Source organism: Myripristis murdjan, chromosome 6, assembly GCF_902150065.1.
Source record: "Myripristis murdjan chromosome 6, fMyrMur1.1, whole genome shotgun sequence".
Taxonomy (NCBI): Eukaryota; Metazoa; Chordata; class Actinopteri; order Holocentriformes; family Holocentridae; genus Myripristis; species Myripristis murdjan.
The window spans coordinates 27,925,818-27,948,026 of NC_043985.1; the positions used below are offsets into that span (position 1 = coordinate 27,925,818).

A 22,209-nucleotide genomic window follows, 5' to 3' on the forward strand; every position below is an offset into this window, starting at 1 on the left:
CAAACTTCCCAGCCAAAATTGTGGAGTACATTTATTACTCATAGCTGCAATGCACTGGAATATCCTCATTTAACCCCACAAGCATAGCATCACTGAAAATGGAAGCAGATGTTTGAGGGTTTTTTTTTTTTTTCTCTCTCTCTCCCTTGTTGCTCCAAGTATCTGCAGTCATTTAAAGGGGAAACTACTCTGCTGTAGTGTTTTGTGTGTTCGATCAATAGCATGTTTTCTGTTTTTCTGTATTTTCTAATGGAAAATTAATAACTGCAAAATTGTGCACGGTTCATGGCTCGGTTCTAGTTTTTCCAGTTTGGCTTTTTTTTTTTTTTTTCAAGGAATTCTGCCCCCGTTTGCTTTGGATAAGTGGTAGATATGAGTGACATGATTGTTAAATAATCCTGAAAATGAGTGAGCACCTGAGAAACGGCTCGCTCACGGGCAAATGTGTGGTTCAAAGAGTGAGAAACTTGCATGGTGTGAAGATTTGCCATAAATAATTCTAGTGCTAGACAAAACAAGAATGAAAAATTAATGCATCATCTGGTCTGTTCCTGCACCTAACACCTGTCAGTGGAATTTCTGCCTGAGCCTCTAATCTGTGTACAGAAAATTGCCTTGGTTTTTGTTTTTCGATTTGGTTTTTCGTTCTCCTCTTTGCCGTTGCTGTGTCCTACCTGTGGCTCTTCTCTCCTTTGTGCTAGGAGCCTTGGCTGAGGGGTGGTGGTGGGACAGGTTGAAATAGAATCAGACACATGGAAAAAAAAACAAAAAAAAAAACAGTCGCAGGATTAAGTCGGAAACTCAGCCTTGCTTTGATAATTCCTCCTCTGTCTCCACATGTTGTTCTCCTGTGCGAGGTACTCTTCTCCAGCTTTGCCTCTCTCTCTTGTCCCCTGTCTGTTAATTAGCGAAAGCCAGCCCCCGAGACCACAGCCATGCGATTTATGTGTGTACAATGTTTTTCCTTTTCGTTTTGCAAGAGCCTCCTCTTCCCCAGCTAAGTATGTCATGCTGCATCAAGGTTTGCCTTCCGGTGTTTCATTGAAACCGCTTGGCTCCACCTGCCGCAGTCAGATAATGAAAGGGATGCTTTCGCCACGGCGGCAGACATTGCTCGGCATGCGCTGGTCTCCTCCGTCCACGTCGGGGCTACAGGAGGAATCTGTGACTGTGCTGCCCTCGGACTGATTGTGCTGCCTGTGATAACCGCAGTACTTGAATGCATGATGCCGATAGTACTGATCATGCTTTTCCCTGAGGCAGACTTAATAGAGGAGTGTGAACTTCGCTATTGGTCTCAATGATGAATCATCCCATGAACCATATGACCTCGTAATTGAATATGTAAAGAGGGGAGAATAATTCATGGACTCGTATTTTTATTTTATTTATATATATGTGTATATATAAATAAATATATGTATCCTCTCTCAAACTGCTCAGCATAAATATGATCCGATGGGATTTTATTTCTGCTGGTGGGTCAATATGTGGGCAGGGGAGGATGAGTAATTTCCATAGGGCCTTGGGTACAGCGCTGTGTAATGTGCTGGCTGCTTTTAGGCCCTTTTGTACTTACCACCCAGTCTGAAAGGGGGAACAAAAAAAAAAAAAACAATCAGAGGATGTGATCGCCTCCAAATAGCAACTGTGTCTGTCTGATACAAAGTCCAAACTGGGTACACAAACTCTCAGTGTTGCAACAACAGGTATTAATGCACGCGCGTGTGTGTGTGTGTGTGTGTGTGTGGATGCGTGAAGGTGTGTGCGCGCGCGTGCATTTACCAAAGTTGATACCTGTATCTCCACGCCATCTTCTGTGTGCCATCTCCAGTATGGCCCGGCTGACCACGTCGGTGTCGTGTCCATCCTGCCACCTCACCATCCCTCAGTGAGGACATCTCCCGGCTTGGCTTCCATTGCATCGCCCGTGTCCGTCCGTCCGTGTCTGTGTCAGATCACTGTCCTCCCCCAGCCCGGCCGGCTCCTCACTGCCTCTCTGTGCTTCCTTCCTCCCCTGCAGGCATGGGCAAGAAAGATGATCCCAAGTTAATGCAAGAGTGGTTCAAGCTGGTGCAGGAGAAAAATGCCTTGGTGCGCTATGAGTCAGAACTCATGATATTGTAAGTACATTGCTTTAAGTCCCGAGATCGATACACCTCTAGCTGATTTGCCAGACATGGATTAAACTTCAAGCAGTCCAGCTGGTCAAATATATGCTCCAGCTGTGCTCATAATCTTGTGTAAAGCAGAGCTATGGTTGCTATGCCAACTGTGTCCGTCTCCAGGGAGCTACTTGACATTTTTTCTTGCTCGCCCCTATTTAATATTCTTACAAAATGTAGGTGCACTTATTGCAGCTAATGATGTAATAACCGATGGCTGCTATGCCAACTTGTCAAACCGTAACAGAGATGTTTCTCTGTAACGAGTCAAAAATGTATTCAAACCAGATGACACCACATTATTACATCAGGTAATTATTAGTTAATAGGGGTTTGACATATTGTTTAACAGATGATCTACTCACAACACTGACTCATCTTATAGCTGTATTCTTACAGGATTATTATATTTTTACTTCGTGTAATTAAATCTCAATTTAAAACATTATTCCTTTCAAATTAATAATCACTTTGTCATGTAATGATGTGATGGGATTTCATTTTCGAGTCATTTATCACACTGACAGATTTGATTACGTCTGTAACCCATTCGGAGGAATAGTGCGACACTTTGACAAGTCGTCATTTAATCAGCAGTTAATTAGGTCGCACTTCACGAGTCGTCCAGGATTGCACAATAAAATTAAAAAACTCTGTCGTGGTCCTTTTTTAATGTGAAGACTCCAGCAGAAGCGAGATGATGGCAGCATGCAACATATAGTGCAATACATAAATACTCCAACTCAGTATTACATTATCAGTTGCTACAGCACTACATGGGAAGATCAAGTTTATTCAGTTAATTAGAGCCATAGCGGTGATTTTGAAGGTTTTACTACTTTTAATTACAGTTTCTCCCCATTTGAACATCACAACAAACCATTTTGCAAATCATATGAAGGTAATAAAGATTTCACAACCTATAATTAAAATCACTAAATCTGCAAATTTGAATTTTTGGTTGAATCACCCACTTCTTCTGTGGCTATTTGTCAGCACTCATAAACCACATACCCGTATCCATATTGCAGATATTAGGCTAAACATGCAAAATCACTTGTGTTGTCCTTTAATCACAATTACAGTCTCAAAGGGCTCGCAAGCCCACAGTTTATTGGAAACAAAATGACATCCACTGACCTAAACCCTCATAGCAGGCAAAAAAAAAAAAAACTCTCAAAAATCGCAGAAGCCAAAAAAGGAACAATCTTTTCATGCAGAACACAGGTTGTTAGACACCTGGGGACGTTCTTTACTGTGATTATGGGTACTTCTGTGCTGCTGACAGCACTACGCTGCGGCTCATACCTCAGATCATTATACCCATAATCACAGTAGAGAATGCTCTTTCATGCTCCTATTATTGGTCGATTATCAGCTGTTTATGGTAAAGTGTTTTTAACGCAGATCTTCATTTACAAGTTAAGAAATATCCCAAGGTTGTACTTAAAGTGCTCTTTCTGTTTTGCACACCGATTTGAACACATCTCATGACCAGAGATGCTGAAAGCCAAAATTCATCAGTGAAACAAACGTTAATCTCTGGTCGTTCTGCCTTCCCTCCCAAGTGCCAGAGAGCTGGAGCTGGAAGATCGTCAGAGCCGACTGCAGCAGGATCTCAGGGAGAGAATGGCCATAGAAGGCGAGTACTGAAATATTAATTAGCTCAGCTTGCCTCATCACCATAAGTTTGAACTCCAAGCTCTCTCTTGTCTTTGGATATGCAGTATAACCTCCTCTCTCTCTTTGTCCTTGTTCCTTTTTTTTTTTCCCAAATGCACTCATGCTCCGTGTCTGCTTTTCTTTTTCGCCCTTGTAACTCCCCACTTTTCCTCTTTCAGACCACCTAAAGACGGAGAAGGAGCTCGCCCAGGAGAAGCAGATCCTGAATGAAATGCTGGAGGTGGTGGAGCAGCGAGACTCTCTGGTGGCCCTCCTGGAGGAGCAGAGGCTGCGGGAGAAGGAGGAGGACAAGGACCTGGAGGCTGTCATGCTCTCCAAGGGTTTCAACCTCAACTGGGCCTGAGGGGAGGGAGCGCGAAACACGAGCCAAGTCACGTGCAAAAGAGGAACGAGCAGAGTAATGTTTTGAGGCGGCGCTCGAGTGAATCGGCGTCCTTTTTCAGAGAGCAGAGGGTCCTCGATCACCGTGGTCTGTTTCCTTCATGGCGAGGACAGACGCAGGCACTCGGTCCTACTGTCACACCTGCAGCAGTGAATGTGTAGAGTCCCCCCCCCCACTTCTACCTACTACTATGGCTGTCGCTGATCACAGTTTGAAGCGGTCTGTCACGTTTACATATCCTCAGCCCGAAGCCAGGCGGAACTGTCACCTTTCGATCTCGCCTCGCTCGCCTCACTGTCTCGCCGTGGGTGGAGAGACGGGTACAGCCTCACTGTTATCGCCACAACCTCGGAGCGGATCTTCTTGAAACGGGGCGGGGAACCTCGGGAGAATGTCTGAAGACTTTGAATGACTTCATTCTCGATCATCTAAAGGGAAGAATGCGGTTAGGTCCTGCTGATGTAAAGGAATTGTAAAGATTTGTGTTATATATGTTAGATATGTGTGTAAAGCAAGTCATATTTTCAGTGGATGAGGGTCTTTTATTTTCTTTTTTTTTTTTTTTTTTTAAGGACTGCTACAGAGATGTGTTTAAAATGCTGGAGTGATGAGGTGAGGCCAAAGTCTTGGGTCTCAAACTCTCAAACGCTCCAGGTTTCAATTTTAGCGGCGACTCCCAACTGTAGGAGGGACTTCCTCTGCTGAGGCTGCCTTTACATCCAATCACAAACTGGCTTCCACATGGCAAAGAGCCAGAGGGAGGCCATCGAATTTCTTTTTTAATTTTTTACTCTTTTTTTTTGTTTTCTCCCTTTCACAAAGTGTTTTGTGAGTCAACACTAAGAATCCCTCAAATCTGGCCACGTCTTTTTTTTTTTTTTTAATGTATTTATTAGCTTTGTGTTTAACAGAAACATTTTTTTTTTTTTGGTTTATATTTCATATCTGCATTCACAGGAGAGTGCCCAGCATCCCAATAACTTGCACTTATGTCTACTCTTATTGCATACTCCATCACCCATAAGCCATTGCATGTCAGGAATGAAGACTGCAGGCTCATTAAAAAAAACGAAAAAAAAAAAAAGTGCATCTGTGTTTGTGTTACATTGTCTTTTACTCTGAAAAATGTACTACTATATGGCATAGTATACATACGTGTACGTACATATGTATACATACATACATGTAAATAATAGATATGGACACTTGAACATCTCACTTGACACTTGTATTGGTCTGAAAGTGAGCAAAGTGTGTAATGATGGGCCTCTCCATGAGATGCCGTTCACTGTATATCAGACTGGCAGGTTTACAATCACTTGTCCATTTTCAATAGTGGATGTTCAAAGTTTCAATATTCGCTCGTGAAATTGACGACGGCGAGATTACAACAACCGTTGGAATGATTCATCTGGGAGGGAATTTTCAGTCTTTTCAGGCTGAGATTAGTTTCCTGTGGTGTTTAACACGGTGATGTTATCATTGGTGGAGCTGGTTTTTGTCTCTGTTGTTAAGGGGAGGTCTGTGTAGCACCCGTCACTCATTTAGCAGCGCAGGGCTGCCTCTGCGCTATCAGAGGAATATACCACAAGGACTTACACACTACAGAGGAACATGCATTTATCAGTACATGACAGTGTTAATACTCTGCCCTTGAACAAGATGCCTTTTTCATTTCATCGTCGATACTTTTCAGATTTTATTTTTCCTCTCGGTTCACTTGTTTGTTTGTTTTGTTTTTGTTTTTTGTTTTTGAGGTGTTCACGTTTGTGTATCCCACTGGAAGCCACTGTTTTTGTTTTTCTCTCTCTTTCTTTTTTATATAATCCAACACTTTTTTACAGCACATCGTTAAACCAACAGCAGATTTTACATGTAGATCTGAGGAGACACAAGCTATGCTGTGAGCAGCTTGCATTCAATCTGTAACAAAGGGGGGTGTAGTTTATTTGTTGGACGTTTGAATCTAATAGCCTTTTGACAAACATTACAGATCCAGCTGGTCTCTGTTTTACAGCACACAAACACTAGGCAAGAGGCTATATTTATGACTTGCTATGAGCTGTGAATAAAAAAAAAAAAAGTTACACAATTTCAAGGCTTGTTTTAGATGGTGTGTGATAAGTTTGACATGATTGTATTGATATTTATTAACATGTGTGCAAAACTGTATTATATGTAAAGAAAAATGAACCCTAATTTTTAAACTGTGCTGTTGACACATGACCTGTAATGTAAATGCTTCATGTAGCTAAAATGCATAGGGGTGTTGGATGTATGCTGAAATGGCAATAAAACAATGCAGTTGTTCTTTTAACTGGTGAGCCAGTCTTCTTTTTCTCGCCTTTGCCGCTTGTTTGTCTCACTATCGGTCAGGGTGGCCTTGATGACTCACCAAAATATGCAGGGTTTTTTTTCGTTTTTTCTCTCTACTTCTGGCCAGCTGCTGAACAGAGAATGCCACAGTGATGTGTCCAGCTGTGGAAAAACAGTCTTCCGGTTTCATTTTAAAAAATTAAAGTCTTGCTGAATTGCCTGCATGTGGTGCAATGCCTTCACCTAAAGCAGGGGGGTCAAACTCGTGCCATGGAGGGCCAAGAGGCTGCAGGTTTTCATTCCAACCAAAAACTCCACCAGGTGATTTCACTGATCACCCTACCTCCAAACAGAGAGGCGGGACTAATCAGTGAAATCACCTGGTGGAGTTGTTGGTTGGAATGAAAACCTGCAGCCTCTTGGCCCTCTATGGCACGAGTTTGACACCTGTGACTTAAAGGAATAATCCACCCTGTTTTTTTTTTTTTTTTTTCTCCCATAATTCTGAGGTAATAATGATCTCATTAATTCAGGGAAAAAACAGCAGCATTTTTTCTTTTTAAAAAAATTCTCAAAATGATCTCGAAATCAACATCCATTCAGAAAGACAAGGTGAATGCATCTGCTTCCACACCCACACGCTGCAACAGGTTGATCCTCAGGTGATCCTCTCAACAGGGAGTGAATTTATTGCATGAATTTATCTGACAGAGGGGAAAAATACACTTCTAACAGAGTGTTTTTTGGCTTTTTTTTCTTATAAAACACTCTTTGTTTTTTGCCTCCAAGCCATCTCGGACATTAAAATGAACCTCCTCGAAAGGGAAAAGTCATTTTTCAGTTGAACTGTTCATTACTTTGCATATTAGGCAGCCCGGGGGTGTGAGGAGGCATCGCTATGTGCTTCATAAAATGCCTTAGATTGGGATGAGGGTGCAGAGAGATGCAGCACTGGCTCCAGAGGAATGAGTCAAAGTGCTGCAAGACTATGGGTAAAAACCCCAAAGGGCCACTGGGGTGCATGGTTGTAAATTTTTATTGGCTGTCTCTGCTGTTGCATCTCATAAATAAATAAAAATAAATAAATAAATAAATAAAAAAACCCTGTAAAGTCACTTAAACACAATACACACTGCCCTCTATTCATTCTAATATTTTTACTTTCTTTACATCATGCAAAAAGTTAGAGACACACTTGACTAATACAACAAAACAGAAGCATCAAACAAGTATCAAAGTATCAAAATGAAATGTGCGTTTTGCTGCGCTTTTAGTTTGAAAGAGCGGCATGGCACTTCCGTGAGGTTGTGAACTTTGACTCAGCTGGAGAGAGGCTCTCCGTGAAGTCTGCAGACTCAACTTAAGGATGATCGCATCAAGCTACAGAGACTGCGAGGTAGGTTGAAATATTAACACCGACGATTAGGAGAAAAGTCAGTGAAAAGTTAAAAAAAAAATATGGGTGTGTGTCAGCCCGCAGCTGCTCCGAGACAGATCGATCAGGGTTCCACTTATGGATCTGATCAACAGGCGATTTTGCAGATAAACACCGCCATGTCACTAATGCAGCGCAAGAGGGAGAGAGAGGGGGCTGACCTATTTTTTGCATCCTGTGTTCCCATCGAGAGGGAGCTGCTCCACTTTACGCCAAACTTAAGAAATGTTTGTAAACCCATACAGTGCAGAAGGCAATGTTCTCGAATAAAATGTACAAATATAAACAAAAACATGGTCCAGGCAATCAGTTAATGACACTTTTTTTTCATGCACCCCACTAATTAATGTTGCACTTTTTACCTCCAAGATGTTGCAATCCATTCGTTGCGGCCTCAGACACAATTCGAGGATATTCATTGTGCTCATTTGGTTTATTGTGATGGCATCGTTGTGGTATGGCTGTTTTTGTATCCGCCACATAGCACCACTTCTCTCTAATTTTCCAGCTCGGACCTGTACTTTGGCAGGAGTTTGATCTTTGTGCAGTATCCGTCCGATAAGATTACTGTGTGCTTTTTCGTGCGGAGGCCAAGGTCAGCTTTCTCTTGGCCTGTTAACGACTTTTCATTTGCATATACTAATAGCTAAATCTCCTGACATCTGCATCCCGATGACTGTGCATTACACAGCTTGCCTTCCTCTATCACTGTGTTTGACCTCGATAGTGGAGGAAGCTGCTGCATTCCTGCTGTGTGTGAATAGCCCGCATAAAATATGCACCGATACTGGATTCATGTGTTCTGTACATGCTTTGCAGGCGTGGAAGGCAGAGGGTCTTCCCCTGTCCACCAGCAGCAATGAGGCGTGCAAAATGTATGATGCCATACTCACACAGGTAAGCCAACTACACAATGAAGCCAATAAAATACTCTATTTATATAACTTTTGCTCTCACTGTCTCTCTTTCTTGCTCTCAGTCTCTCACACACACACTGTATTGCACACTGGTGTTTCATGCAGACTGACATCGACACTCAATATTTTGGAGCAGCATGCCGTTGCGCAAATATTCTCTTTATCATGCAGACTTTCTCAATAAATGTAACAGCGAGGATATAATAATAATCTACTTCTCTCTCTTGTTTGGCGTCTCAGTATGTGAAATGGCGTAATGACGAAACCCTCGGAGGAATTGACGGATGCATCTCTGCGGTCAAAGCGGCTGATCCGAACTTTGGTGAGAAACACAGTCATGAACTGAGTTGCAGTTTGGTTTGATAAGACAATCATTTTCCAAATTGGCAGGCAGTATTGCCGTGTTGTAATACAGGATTGCCTTGTTTGCTGGTGTTGTCAGCAAGCCAAAAGTTGGTGCAGTTGTCACTCACATAACTGTAAGCTGAGTCATTAGAGACTGAATAACCTGTGCTTATTAGCCCGTCTCTGCTCATAATGTTGTTCCCAGTTGGAACAAACCTCCAGTCTGAAGTTAAAACATGGCAGGTAATTAATCACCACACCCAACCCGTCCTGTTTCTCAGGTGAACATCAGCTATCATCTGTTCTAGTTAAAGGATATAATTTATCATCAAAGGACATAATATGCTTTGATGATAACACATTAAACAGTAAATGTCAAATGCATTTTTTTTTACTGGGACAATCAGATTTTGGTGGGTCAGTAGAGAATCTTTTACTTGCCATTCATCTTTGATTAAAGTTTGTTTAACTGAAGTTTGAGAGAGCAGAGTTCAGGCACCTTTGACTTTATTTGAGAGGCTATTTGAAGATTTTCCTCTTATGTGGCTGTAAATCACAGTGAAACACTTTATAGGTACATCCAGTTTGGTATTTAAACTGTTATATTGCAGTCTGAGATGAAAAGATTATTGTTTGGCTGTTTGGCTGTAGTTATGGGCCACGTGATCAGCACGGGATTGGAGCTGGTGGGAACAGGGAGCTCGATCCGGCTGAACGAGCGCCTGGCCAGCGCTGTGAAGCGAACGGTGGAGCTGGCCAGCATCCAGGACATAACGCCCAGAGAGAGGCTGCATGTCACGGCCATGGAGCTCTTCTCTCGCGGGTAAAGACCAGAGCCACTGGATACAGAGGGGCTAGAGTTGAAACACCAGTAACTCCAAATTATAATATTTGCCGGCGATTAATCATTTCAGTCATTTATCAAGTAAAAATACCAAACATTTACTTGTTATAGCCTTACAAAGGCTAAAAATCTCATGCGTTTTTCAGTTCCATATCATTAACGAGGGCAAACAAACAATTGCGCACATCTGAGTTGTCTTTTCTTTATCAGCTGTTTGACTTCCAAAGAGATTTTGCACAGAAATGACATGCAGTCATATGTCAACTCAGGATTGTTTGATTGGCAATGACATGTTTTATACATCACTGTGTCAGTCTCACTATAGATAAGATAAGATAAGATAAGATGTACCTGTCTTAAGACGTTTCCATAGATAACATCAAAAAAGTAAAAAATTAAATAACATAAAATAGGAATAATAGATGCAATAAAATAATGTGTGTGTATGTAAATGTGCACAAATCTGTGTGTATTTACTGTATGTATCAGTCCAACAAACTGTAATTCCAGCCACTTACAGATAACTTAAAAGTGTCCAGTTGCTGTTCCTAAACACCATTAGTGGCTGTGCCAATTTGGAGCAAATTGTACAAATTTTAATTTCACTTCATTTTCGTAGCTGAGAGGCGTTCGTCTCTGTTGGGACTGGGAATATAAAGTGATGCACACCTCTTGGATGCAGCAATGATAGAAGTTTATTTAGATCCGTTCAGTACATCTGTGTGTTCACTGACGTTTTATTTTGTGCTGACATTTCATTTACTATCTGCTGTATAGTTTGAGTGTAGAAATTAATAATTAGTGATAATTAGTGTAGAAGCCCCCCCTCAGATTGGCTCAGATGTGGGACCTTGAGACAAAAATCTTATCAAGGACTGAGTCATCTGTCGACTAATGCGTCTCTAGCCTCGGGTCCTGCGAAAGAAATATTTGTGAATCCCTGTAGAAGGCTGTCCAATTGTTTTATATTCTGTCCAGAAGAGTAAAATGTCCTGAGATTGTGTTTCATATGTTTTGAAGAGAGGGTTTCAGTGCTGTCCACCAGCGGGTCCCACCAGAGAACACATCAGTTTTGTTTATCTCCATGCCAGTGGAAATAGGTCGCCTGTGAAAAAATGGCATGTGGTCACACGGCACAAAACTCACAGTAGTGTGTTTTTATGTGTCAGGCAGCTTTCTTTTCCCTCCCCAGTTCCTCTTTATCACATCACATGCCGCAGTCACATGCTGCGTTTTTTGTCCCTCCTAACCTCAACCAAAGATATTCGTCTTTTATTTTCTGACACAGTATGGCCGCTAATATCAGTATTTTATCTTCTGTGTCTTATTTCCCTGCGGTGCTGTAGGATATTCTATGGAGAAGACATTTAATCTCTCAATATTTTCTTAGAGAAAACTGCGGTATTTCAGGCTCCTCTGATTCCCTCCATCAAAGAGAGAAAACGCTCATATCTCGGATTCTCATTGTATAGTGATTCTATTACATTTTGGGCGTTTATTGCTCTACCAAACTGCATCTGTACTTAACAGCCACTGATGTTCCTCGCAGGAATTTTCCCAAAGCCTGTGATGCCTGGGAGGAGATTCTGGTCGAGCACCCCACTGACATGCTGGCCCTCAAGTTTAGTCATGATGGCTTCTTCTACATGAGCGCCCAGACCCAGTTGAGGGACTCGGTGGCCAGGGTGCTGCCTCACTGGAAGCCACACATGCCGCTGTATAGGTACACCACAAGACACCACACTGAACGTAGATATCGCAAAAACAGGACACATAGATATTGAATCTTAAATATTTTAAGATGCTCTTTGTACACAGTGGCATAGAGGTAGGTTGAGCAAAGGACTGTTAGGTACGTAAGGATATGCAGAGACATTAAAAATAGTATTATAGCACCTGTGCAGATTCACAGAGTCAACTAATGCAAACCTTCAAAGGTGCATGTTTGTGCGTTTGTAAGGGAAGCAGACTCTTAATTGCAGAATGTCTGAAAATACCTTAAATTCAATATTAGGCCTTTGAAATGAGTCTCAAATTCAATCAAATTCTCTGATTGAATTTCCTTTATCAGTTTTTTTTTTTTCTATTTGTCAATGTGAGTCTAGATGGTATTAAACTCTAAACTCCAAGCCTGCTGAATCTGCTTTTATACTTCACTGCTACACTTACCTATTGGGAAAACATCTATTCCAGATGAACCCAACTCACTTTACACTTACCTGTCATATTTTCTCGAGGAGAGAAAGACAATCTTTGCACTCACCTGTCCAAAATCCTGTGGAAAAAAAGTTAAAGTTGTTTCACTCGGTTATCTAACCCTACAGGAAGCTGTTATAATAACAGTTCACAGAAGAATCCGGTTTATTATCTACCAAATTTCTACCTAAAACTTACCTCTCCACTGAACCAAGTATATTGTACTTACCTTTAAATTGACCTGCAGTGTTTATTTGCATAAAAAATAATGTATTTTGTCAAAAACCAAATGCCACAGGGTTTTTTTCTCACACGGGGTATTGCTTCACTCCTCACCCTGCATCAACATACATCAACATACAAATACATGCTCTTCTACTTAAAATGTCTATTTTAAGTATATAAATAAGTCACATAGTTGTAATCAATATAATGATGTCAATATCAACATGGCACAAAAGTTAGTGATGGCACATGGTGCATGAAGCCTGTTAGCACAGTCACTTTCAATCTCATAATCACATCCATGATCTTAAAAGTAAATTGGGGTTTCTTCATGCTGCATCAACCCTGTTTGTCCACTCTTAACTGCCTCTGCTACTGCTCGAGACACGTCTTCTCACAAAATCAATGCGGGGTTATTATCATCTTAAAAGATGTAGTAATCCCATCGCAAATTGAGCAAGTGCATCCAAAGTGCTGTTTGCTTTACATTTTATAATGAGTTTTTTTTTTTTTTTCTTTTTCATCACCAGTTACCTGAAAGGAATGTATTCCTTTGGTCTGCTGGAGACTCATTTCTATGACGAGGCTGAGAAAATAGCCAAAGAGGTGAGATTTTCCTCCCCATTGCGTTCTGTGGTGTTATTATAGGGTGCAATTTGTCTCCTTCTGAAGTGATGACATCAATTTGGTCAGTAATCTGCCAATAATAGTCCAAAAATAGTCCAGTGATAAATGGCTCACTCAGATCTCACTGGTGTTCCTCTTCCTCAGTGATGCATAAGAAGTCATATAGTCATCGTAAAGTTATAACAAGTAAAAAAGTGACCCGTTCTACAAAAGCCAGTCCAAATTCACCTTCAGATTTTCAGTATTACCTGATTAAAGTCGCACAACAAAATATGGTGTACTATATAATTATATTAACTGTTTTATTAATAAATGGCAGTGTGCTGTGAGTGTTTCCTCTGTAATTTTCTGCCGGTGGGATGCTTTGGGCCGTATCTGTCGCTATTTATGCACGAGCTGTGTTTGGATTTATTTTAGGATTCGATAATAGTTGAGGCAAAATTACAATGCTTATTTTCATTTCACATTCTCTCGTGGAGTGGTGGTAATTTCCTCGCTGTGGTGGCAGAGCTGTCAGGACACCTACACTGTTGGCGACTGACAAGTCCGTGATTGCATGCTAGTTCGTGTTTTTTTTTTTTTTTTTTTTTTAGCTATTTATTTATTAATTTATTTTGGAATAACACTGCGTGTGAGGCAGGTCTGGCAAGAGGATCAGTGGCAGGAGAGAAATGTCAAGAAACAAATAGGATTTTCATGCAAGTACAATTCATAACAATCCCCCAAAAAACAAACAATTTTTTCAAGCTACTTTGGAATAAAGAAAAAAAAAAAGAAAAAAGCCTAACAACACTGAGAAAGCCATTTATCTTTAGTTTGGCATTTTCATCTTGTGGCGTATAATATTCATTTTTTTCTGCACCTATAATTCTTTATTCTTTAACCGTCCACGTCCCGTTGTCCTGTGCAGGGCCTCGCTCTGACCCCAGATGACGCCTGGTCTGCCCACGCTGTCGCCCATGTCCACGAGATGAAAGCAGAGGTGGACAAGGGCTTGAATTTCATGGAACGCACCGAGAAAGATTGGCAGGTACAGTGCCGTCGACGCTTGTTTATTTCCTCTCTCCTCCTCAGAGGTGTTTTCTTCTCATAAGCTTTGTCTTCATTGTTGCGTGCTGAAATAACGGTTGAAACGGCGCTGAGAAAATTGATATTTCAGATATTTATTTGTTTCATTCCAGGGGTGTGACGTACTGGCCTGTCACAACTACTGGCACTGGGCGCTGTACTTCATCGAAAAGGTGAAGATTATAATGAGTTTTCTCAGTCGAGCACACAGTTGGCAGTCGAAGTGTTTGTGGAAGTTATATATGATACGATACGCTCTCCCTCGGGTTATTTCAAGTGTAGAGTTGATTATATTGGCAGATTAATTCGTGTTTGCATCCATGCAACAGAGTTTATCGCCCCGGCTTATCTCTCATGTCTGAAATTGCTCTGATTTATGCTTTTTTCTCCCCCCCTTCTCCACAGGGACAATACGAAGCCGCCCTGAAAATATTCGACAGCCAGGTTGGTGGAGTGTTCGTCAAAACTTTAATCGTGTCTCTGTCTGAACACATCCTGAGACCTTTCAAGAATAAGGCCCGCCCCGGCACCCAGGGGACGCCGAGTAAAAGCAATGTGTTGTGCTTGTTGTGAGTCAAGAGGGCAAGTGTGAGCAAATGGAAGTCAAATCCATTTGAACATACATCAGCCTGAGAGCCGAGCACATCTGCCTTTTTTCCGGCGTCGCCTGCCAAATGTGATGATTTTTTAATTCAGTTGTTATCCAGGAATAGAAGAGACAGATGTAAAGCCACGTGATGTCCCGGGCTCTGAGAAAACCATTGTGGTGTTACTTAACCACGACCCAAGGAGTCACAAGAAAACTCCACCTTCGCTTTGAAACGTTCACTTTTTGCGGCCTTTTTTCCGCACCTTAAAATGTTGCGCATTGTGTGAAGCTGGTCATACCTACTCTGCAGAGTTTGAGGTGAATGTTAAGATTGTTTCCTGTTTCCTGTGTTAGATATCCAGACAGCTGAAGGCCAGTGGAAGCATGTTAGACGTAGTGGACGCCTCTTCTCTGCTCTACAGACTAGAAATGGAAGGTGAGGAACAAAATAGTCAGTCAATCTTGGTGTCATTGTCATGTTTGTTCTGCTTGCATGGGACTCTCCCCTTTTAATTTTAATAATACACATATTATGATCCCATGTAAATAATCCAGCCCATGGTAAATCATTTCTGTTGGTTGGTCAGTCGGTCAAAAAAATTTACCACCTTTTTGCAGCCGCAGATTTTGCCCTAAGACTAGACCTGTGTTGAAAAGATCGATCCTCCGATTTTGAATTGATCTTCATTTAAATTCCCACGGATCGATCTATACGCCCAAAGATTGATCTTTTAATATATATATATATATATATATATATATATATATATATATATATATATATATATATATATATATATGCTGTTTTTGTGTGGAATATGAACGTATGTCTAGGGAAAATTACATGGAGGGAAGAAAATCTGGGTGGCACAACCCCTCCAGTGGTTTCACGTGCACCTGCACCACCAAGAAAAAACATCACAACAACTGCACCGGCACCGTACGAGTCCAAAAGGCAAAGAAACTTTCCAGGCTACAGCAGCGCACTGACATAGATTGTGTAACAAAGCGAAGAGTTGCCACTCCACTCTATTTTCACTGGCTAACAGCAGCACACTGGCTTAGCTTGTCTATTCAGAGAAGAGGTATCACTTCGGCTTATTTTTTTTTATTTATCTATGTTATCACATGCATACTAATGCTCATTCATTGGTAGTTGAATAGTTAGGTCTGTTTGATAAGTAATTTACATTTTTAAAACAAATAATAATTTAACATATTGTTAAATATAAATATATAGAATGTATAATATAAATATACTGGTAAGCATCTATACCTGCAAGATAATTTATTATGTTCTACAACTCGTAAACATACATTAACATAACATACCAAGTGTTTGAGCATCATATCTCCTCTGGGCTACAAAAGGTGGTCCTAGCCATTTTTACCAGTCTTACAGCCATTTTAATTACCAATACCTATATTAATTTGTTGTCAAATGACACAATATAATACAAGTATTAATGTGTTGCATAACTAGACAGGCATGTAATTCAGTAACAGATCAAAATGCTTTTTAATAAAACTAACCAAATCAATATCGGATCGAATCGAATCGGATCGAATCGTGATAATCAATTCTGAATCTTGTGAATCGGAATCGAATCGATTCTTGAAATTTGAATCGATACCCAGCACTACCTGAGACGCTGAAATTTGGCAAGAGGTGTGTATGTTCTTACCAGCTGGTGTGATAATGGATTTGGCCTAACATGAAAAGGCGCATAACTTCTACTACTTCTACTTCTGCTTCTACTCGTGGGAGCCATCATTGCACTCAGAAGAAAGTTCCCATTTCATTTGTGTGGTTTAGCCCCGCCCCATATTCTTTAGCCACGCCCCTTCATGATTCATTAACCGTTTGTTTTAGGGAAACAGTTGTGTGGAAGTCATCATTGGACTTTGCAGAATTCATTTTTCATCAGTGACCTTTTGCCCCGGCCCCTGTACTTTGGTCACACCCTTTTTCATAACTTAAAAACCATTTGCTGTAGACTCTGGTCACATCATTGCACTCAATAGAGAGTTGCTTTTTCATTGGTGTGGTTTAGCGCGTATACTTACAGTCACGCCCTCTTTCAGAGTTCATGTTTGAGTGGCGCGAGTCAGCCCCGCCCTCTCATTCTGTGTGTCCGTCTGTTCAGTGGTCCACAAAGCTGTGCCCGCCCCATTGCACCATAACAACTTTCTACCTGTGAGGCTGAAATTTGCCATGAAGGTCAGGTATTTGTGAGTTTGTGTATGTGTGTGAATGCATGCATGCATGGATGCATGTGTGCACCTGGTTGCAGTTATTGCATTAAGCCAATAATGCATAGAATGGATCCAAGCTATGCTCTTTCAAATTTTAGGGTTTAACGTATTTAAAGGGTGAAATTATTGGCAAACAGGAACAAGATACCTTGTTCATTTTCACCGTAGACAGAAAATTAATGGAACTGGATGTTCCCTGCCAGCCCTGACCACTTTGGTGTTTTCTGGGTGAGTGAGTGGGTCTGCGTGTCCCGCGCGGATGAGTTTGAGTGATTGTGTCCACCTCCTCCCCGGTGGGTCCCTGCCCTCTCTTATCCTCGATGTCACTGCGGCTTCTGCTGCGCTAATGTTCCTCGCTCTTTGATTTATGTCTCCTCTGTTTGTTTATGCTTGCTTTTTTTCTGTGACTGCCTTATCTACCATAATTGGTTCAAGATGACATTATTTTTTATTTGATTTTATTTACTTGACTGGATTGGATTTGAGCTGATAATTGCCCACTTGGCACCCGCTGCACTTCTGGCCGGCCTGGCAGGAGTTTCGCTCTCTTTGTGATCACTCCCAATATTTCTTCCACTTTTTTCCTTTTCGCTTTGGGTTTTATTGGGAGTTTTATCTTGCCCATTTTCTTGCCACATATTGTTTTTTTTACATGGTAGACCTGTAAAGCCCTTTGAACCAGTATACATTGATTACGGGATATAAATAAACATGAAATTGAACTCGTTTGCCAAGATTTGTGCACTTTGTGTGAAATCCATTTGTGTGTGTGTGTGTGCCAGGTGTGTGCGTGAAGGACCGCTGGCGGGAAGTGCTCCAGATCACACAGCCTCACACAGACGACCATGTGACCATGTTTAATGACCTCCACTTCCTCATGGCGTCACTGGGAGCCAAAGAGAGCGGGACCTCGCAGCGTCTGCTCGAGGGCCTCAGAGAAATGGCTAAGTGAGTTTCGCGGAATTTCTCCTCTTCGCTGCACACCTCGACGCGCTGTCAGCGTTACGTAACGCCGAGGCGAGCCTTATGTAAAACCGAGGCTGAAAGCGGGGTGAGTGTAGGATGGAGAGATACAGGGAGGATGCAGTCAAATTCAGAGAATTCGGAGCTGCAATCCGTCACAGAGACCGCGGTTTTCCCTCTCTGACAGGCGGTGCACGAGCTGCCGCTGCCCCGTGGATGTGTGTGGTTGTAATGTGTTCTGGCATCCTCACCATGGGCAGCCCGAGCTCTCCATTTTCCTTCGCATACAGGCCACAGAAAAGCCACCGCATGTTTAAACCAGTGCTTAGAAAATGTCATGTTTTTTCATTGTTACATAATAGAAAAGAAATCAGCAGAGTCGCAGGATGGGGCACCTTTGGGGCAAATGCGGCTCTTTAAACAGAGAGAAATCAGTTTCCTAAGTGAGGAATGGAAACTTTTTGCACTCCTCTCTGCTCTACTTTGAATCAGGCCAGACTCTATGAGATGTTTGAGGGTTGATTCAACGCCACCACGCACATATACCACGTGGTGTGTATTACCTTAGTCTGGAAAGTTTGCAGTTTTACATAATCCATATTTTGCTTAAATGTCGTTTTACATATTTTCTGTTCTAGTGAGAGCCAGCAGCAGCCTTTAAACACTGGCTAATCTTAGAAAGCCTCACAACTGCATCCTTAGCCTCAGAATAGAGAGAATCCCACTCCGATGATTACGCCTTTCACAGTTCATATCCATAATGAACTGTGCCATAATACCCTTTTCACACTGTAGAAATAAACCAATCTGGAGCTCATTTATAGAATTTGTTGGCGATTTTCACATTTAATTTCATCCTATTATAATTTTGAAAATTGAAACTCATTACACATTGGCATCAATTGGAACTTTTTTTTTTTTTTTTAATTTATCTAAGCACGTATTAGAAAAAAATAAACATGAGTGTGTGTTACACCAGTAAATTGGAGCAAACAATTTACCTTTTATCTCTGCTGTTTTCTGTCTTGTGAAAGGCATTTTGTGACAGTCCTGTTTAAAAAAGCTTTATTGATTGTATAAATTAATTAACTGCATAAATTAACTTCCTTGACTTAAGTCAAACATTGAATCCATTTGGCTGAAATGTAACTGGAGAATGGAAAACTCAAAACAAAGAAAAACCTAAGAAAATTTTGGAGAAACCCTGGCTGTCTTCCTACAAAATCCACTGTAGAAAATTGTTTTGTTCTTCCATATGAATTCAATAAATATGCAGCAGTGACTTGGTATTCCCTGGGGAGACAGCTTGCTGAGTGGTAGACGTACAAATATTAGCATTATCCACCTTGCTAAGCAAAGTTGTTTTTTTTCCCCCCTACATTTTCAAACTCGCCTGCCAAAATATTCTCCATCCTCTGTCCAAATTTCTCAACCGCTCTCCCATACCAATAATTGTCTTTTCTTTCCTGCCACGCTGCTCTTCCTCACAGAGAGCCTGGGGAAAATCATCAGCATCGGCTTGCGAACACACTCGGCATACCTATGTGCCAAGCCATGATGGAATACGACCGGGGCAACTACAGTCAAGCCGTGGAGCTGCTGCACCCTCTACGCTACCGTGTTAAGGAAATAGGGGGCAGTGACGCACAGGTAAGGTATTCTTTTATTCTTGTTCTTTTTATTCCTTTACTCTTTTATGGTGTTTATCTAATTTTTTTTTTATTGTGACCAAATGCATCGTTATTTCGTTTCACAGTGCATCTCTGATGTAATGTCGAAATGATAATAAAGGAATCTGATTTGTGCTTGTTTTCTGAGGGTTTACCACCACTGCACCTTCAGATTCAAAGTCCAAGCCACAATTGAAATGCAGTCTTGAGGCTTTAGTTATATCACTGATTCAGACTTGTTTGGTGGTTTCCCGTGGAAGACACTGAAATCTGTTCTTGTGAGAGCAGGCCACTTATCTCAGACGGTGGAGTTAGGCCGGGTTTAAACAATGCACGGCTTAATATTGAGTCGTTCAGTCCATCAATACAAACCTCTATAGGGTACGGGCATGTATAGCGCAACGCACCACCGCATGAATTATGAATCGCCGTGATGAATGTTGATGGACGTCTTGCACTGCCTTCAGGAAACCATTTCCCCAGATGCGAGAGTGCACATGTACCACTGAAAAGGGAGAGAGAATCTATATTGAGTGTCGGTGCGGCGGGCCACTTATCTCAGACAGTGGGGTTGGACCTGGATTGAACAATGCACAGTATAATATGGAGTTGTTCAGTCCATCAATACGGGCCTCTAATAGAGCACAGAGGATGTCTGGTAGGGCTGGGCGATGAATCGAATTTTATTTTCAATTACGATTCGGGCTTCTGACGATTATGAAAACAAGATGATTGAGATGAAATGGTCATTGTGGCGCGCTCTGTCTTGTGTTATGAATCCAGCATTATTATATTTTTAAAGTTCAAGGAAATCCACTTTGTAAAAAAAAAAAAAAAAAAAAGACGATTAAAAAAAGTTCAATAAATGCATGGTGTTTCCCCAGTCAACAAGTAATCATGATAAATAACAGTGATTATCAGTATTGACCAAAACAATTGTGATTTTTGCCATGATCGAGCAGCCCTAATGTATAGCACAATACACCACCACCACGTGAATAATGAATGCCAGTGATGGATGTTGATGGATGTCTTACACTGCCCTCAGGAAACCATTCACCCAGGTGCACGAGTTTGCACACAGCACTAAAAAAAGATAGAGAACCTATATTGAACGCCGGTGCAGTTTGCGTGTTTCCTAATGGCTTTGTTTGTTGCTGTTTGCAGAGGGACGTCTTCAATCTGCTGCTTATCCAGGCAGCCATGAAATCTGAGAAGAAGCACCACCAGAAGCTGGCAAGGTAACGCACAACAGGGATTTTCGAGTTGAGCACATGACTCGGCCTCTCTGTCCAGTACAATTCCAGTCCTGCTCGTCTTACCCCTCCAAGCTTTTTATTGCATGAGTTGTCTTTATAAGCTACCCAGGGAGCAGAGGGGCAGAAAAGGAAGACCTTGTGCAATCTGTGCTGTTGGATTTCATCATGGCGCTGTATAGTTACTGTTGGGGCTCCTTCTCACTCGTAGCTGTTTTTGTTTTGAAATTTCTACGGGCGCTTTATGCCCCCATTATGTAAGCAGCATCCCCGCTCTTTCCTCCACACCTTTATTATTGATCAGATTACCCTCCCAGCCTTTCTCTCAAAGGTTATGTGCATCTCTGTTTTCTCTCTGTGCTCCTCCAGATGTCTTTTGGTGGAGCGTGATGCTGTGAAGCAGAACTCTCCGATGACTTACCGTCTGATTCAGAGAGCCCATGCCCTCCACGACTAGACAGGCTGCGGGCTGCACAGCGCCGTTGCCCCTCCACAAACCAAGAAGACTCCTTTACCAGCGGACAGCTACGTGGGCCTGTTGTCAAGATGGCTAATGCTTTCATACTGCACTGCCTAACCAAGTATTGAGCCAGCTGCTGTGTAAAGTGAAACTGCTGGAGGAAAGGAAATGTACCCAAAAAAATACCACAAAGTGACCATGAAAAGCTAGTTTCACTTACACAGTGCTGATTGATTAAGCCTTATACAAGCTAATAGCTAAACTCTTGCACTAATATGAACCCCAGGTTGCCAAGTTGATACCTATGAGCATGAAATATTATTAAATTTGATGTATCTGTTCTTTATTGTAAGCTCTGTAATCAGTTTGGAATAATGTTATCGTTCATATTCTGTTATGATTTCTCATTTACTATAAATTTGTTATTTTTTTTCCTCGTGCTTTCCTCATGTAAACAAGTGATTTGCTGCGCAGTTAACCTCTTGTTAAAATGGACAGTATGTCATGAATCAGATTTTATTAGCAAACATATCACATTTAAATATAAATAAATACTTTTCAGAAATAAAATCGTGTCAACAGCAAATACAAAAATCGTCTCCACTTTGTGTTAACTTTTGATTGACAGAGTGAAGTCCACCACACTTGTGTGCCTTTAGGCAACAGCATATTAGAGAATGGGAAATGCACCCGAGTGCTGCAGTGATACAGTAGAAGTAAATAAGATGTCCTTGCAGATGTCAGTGGAGTTGAGCAGAGTACAGTTAGTTCTTTTCTTTCTCGTCTTCCTCTTCCCCAGCGTCGGGCCTTCC

The 22,209-nt window shown here is 41.5% G+C and overlaps 2 protein-coding genes across 4 annotated transcripts in view; both read left to right on the plus strand.

Moving 5' to 3' along the window:
- The window catches only part of mical3a (microtubule associated monooxygenase, calponin and LIM domain containing 3a), a 68,682-nt gene extending 62,135 nt beyond the window's left edge, over positions 1–6,547 (plus strand). For all 3 annotated transcript variants that reach the window (XM_030054525.1, XM_030054523.1, XM_030054526.1), the window contains 3 exons: positions 2,024–2,123; positions 3,734–3,807; positions 4,007–6,547. In XM_030054525.1, the coding sequence (XP_029910385.1) occupies positions 2,024–2,123; positions 3,734–3,807; positions 4,007–4,191 (359 nt within the window). In that variant the 3' untranslated portion in view covers positions 4,192–6,547. The remainder of the gene's footprint in view (positions 1–2,023; positions 2,124–3,733; positions 3,808–4,006) is intronic.
- A 1,262-nt stretch (positions 6,548–7,809) lies between these two features.
- ttc38 (tetratricopeptide repeat domain 38) lies at positions 7,810–21,572 on the plus strand. The gene is made up of 14 exons (XM_030054740.1): positions 7,810–7,942; positions 8,801–8,878; positions 9,139–9,220; positions 9,895–10,066; positions 11,637–11,810; positions 13,039–13,114; positions 14,046–14,165; positions 14,317–14,376; positions 14,609–14,647; positions 15,147–15,228; positions 17,831–17,996; positions 19,502–19,661; positions 20,849–20,922; positions 21,307–21,572. The coding sequence occupies exons 1-14, from the start codon at positions 7,913–7,915 to the stop codon at positions 21,392–21,394; spliced, it is 1,401 nt and encodes a 466-aa protein (XP_029910600.1). The 5' UTR covers positions 7,810–7,912; the 3' UTR covers positions 21,395–21,572.
- The last annotated feature ends 637 nt before the right edge of the window (positions 21,573–22,209 follow it).

Bases quoted from the DNA above. Each gene is read 5' to 3' on its own strand.
- ttc38 (XM_030054740.1), top strand. From the start codon at position 7,913: ATGATCGCATCAAGCTACAGAGACTGCGAG. The intron at 7,943-8,800 runs GTAGGTTGAAAT...CATGCTTTGCAG, and splicing joins CAAGCTACAGAGACTGCGAG to GCGTGGAAGGCAGAGGGTCT. The intron at 20,923-21,306 runs GTAACGCACAAC...GTGCTCCTCCAG, and splicing joins CACCACCAGAAGCTGGCAAG to ATGTCTTTTGGTGGAGCGTG.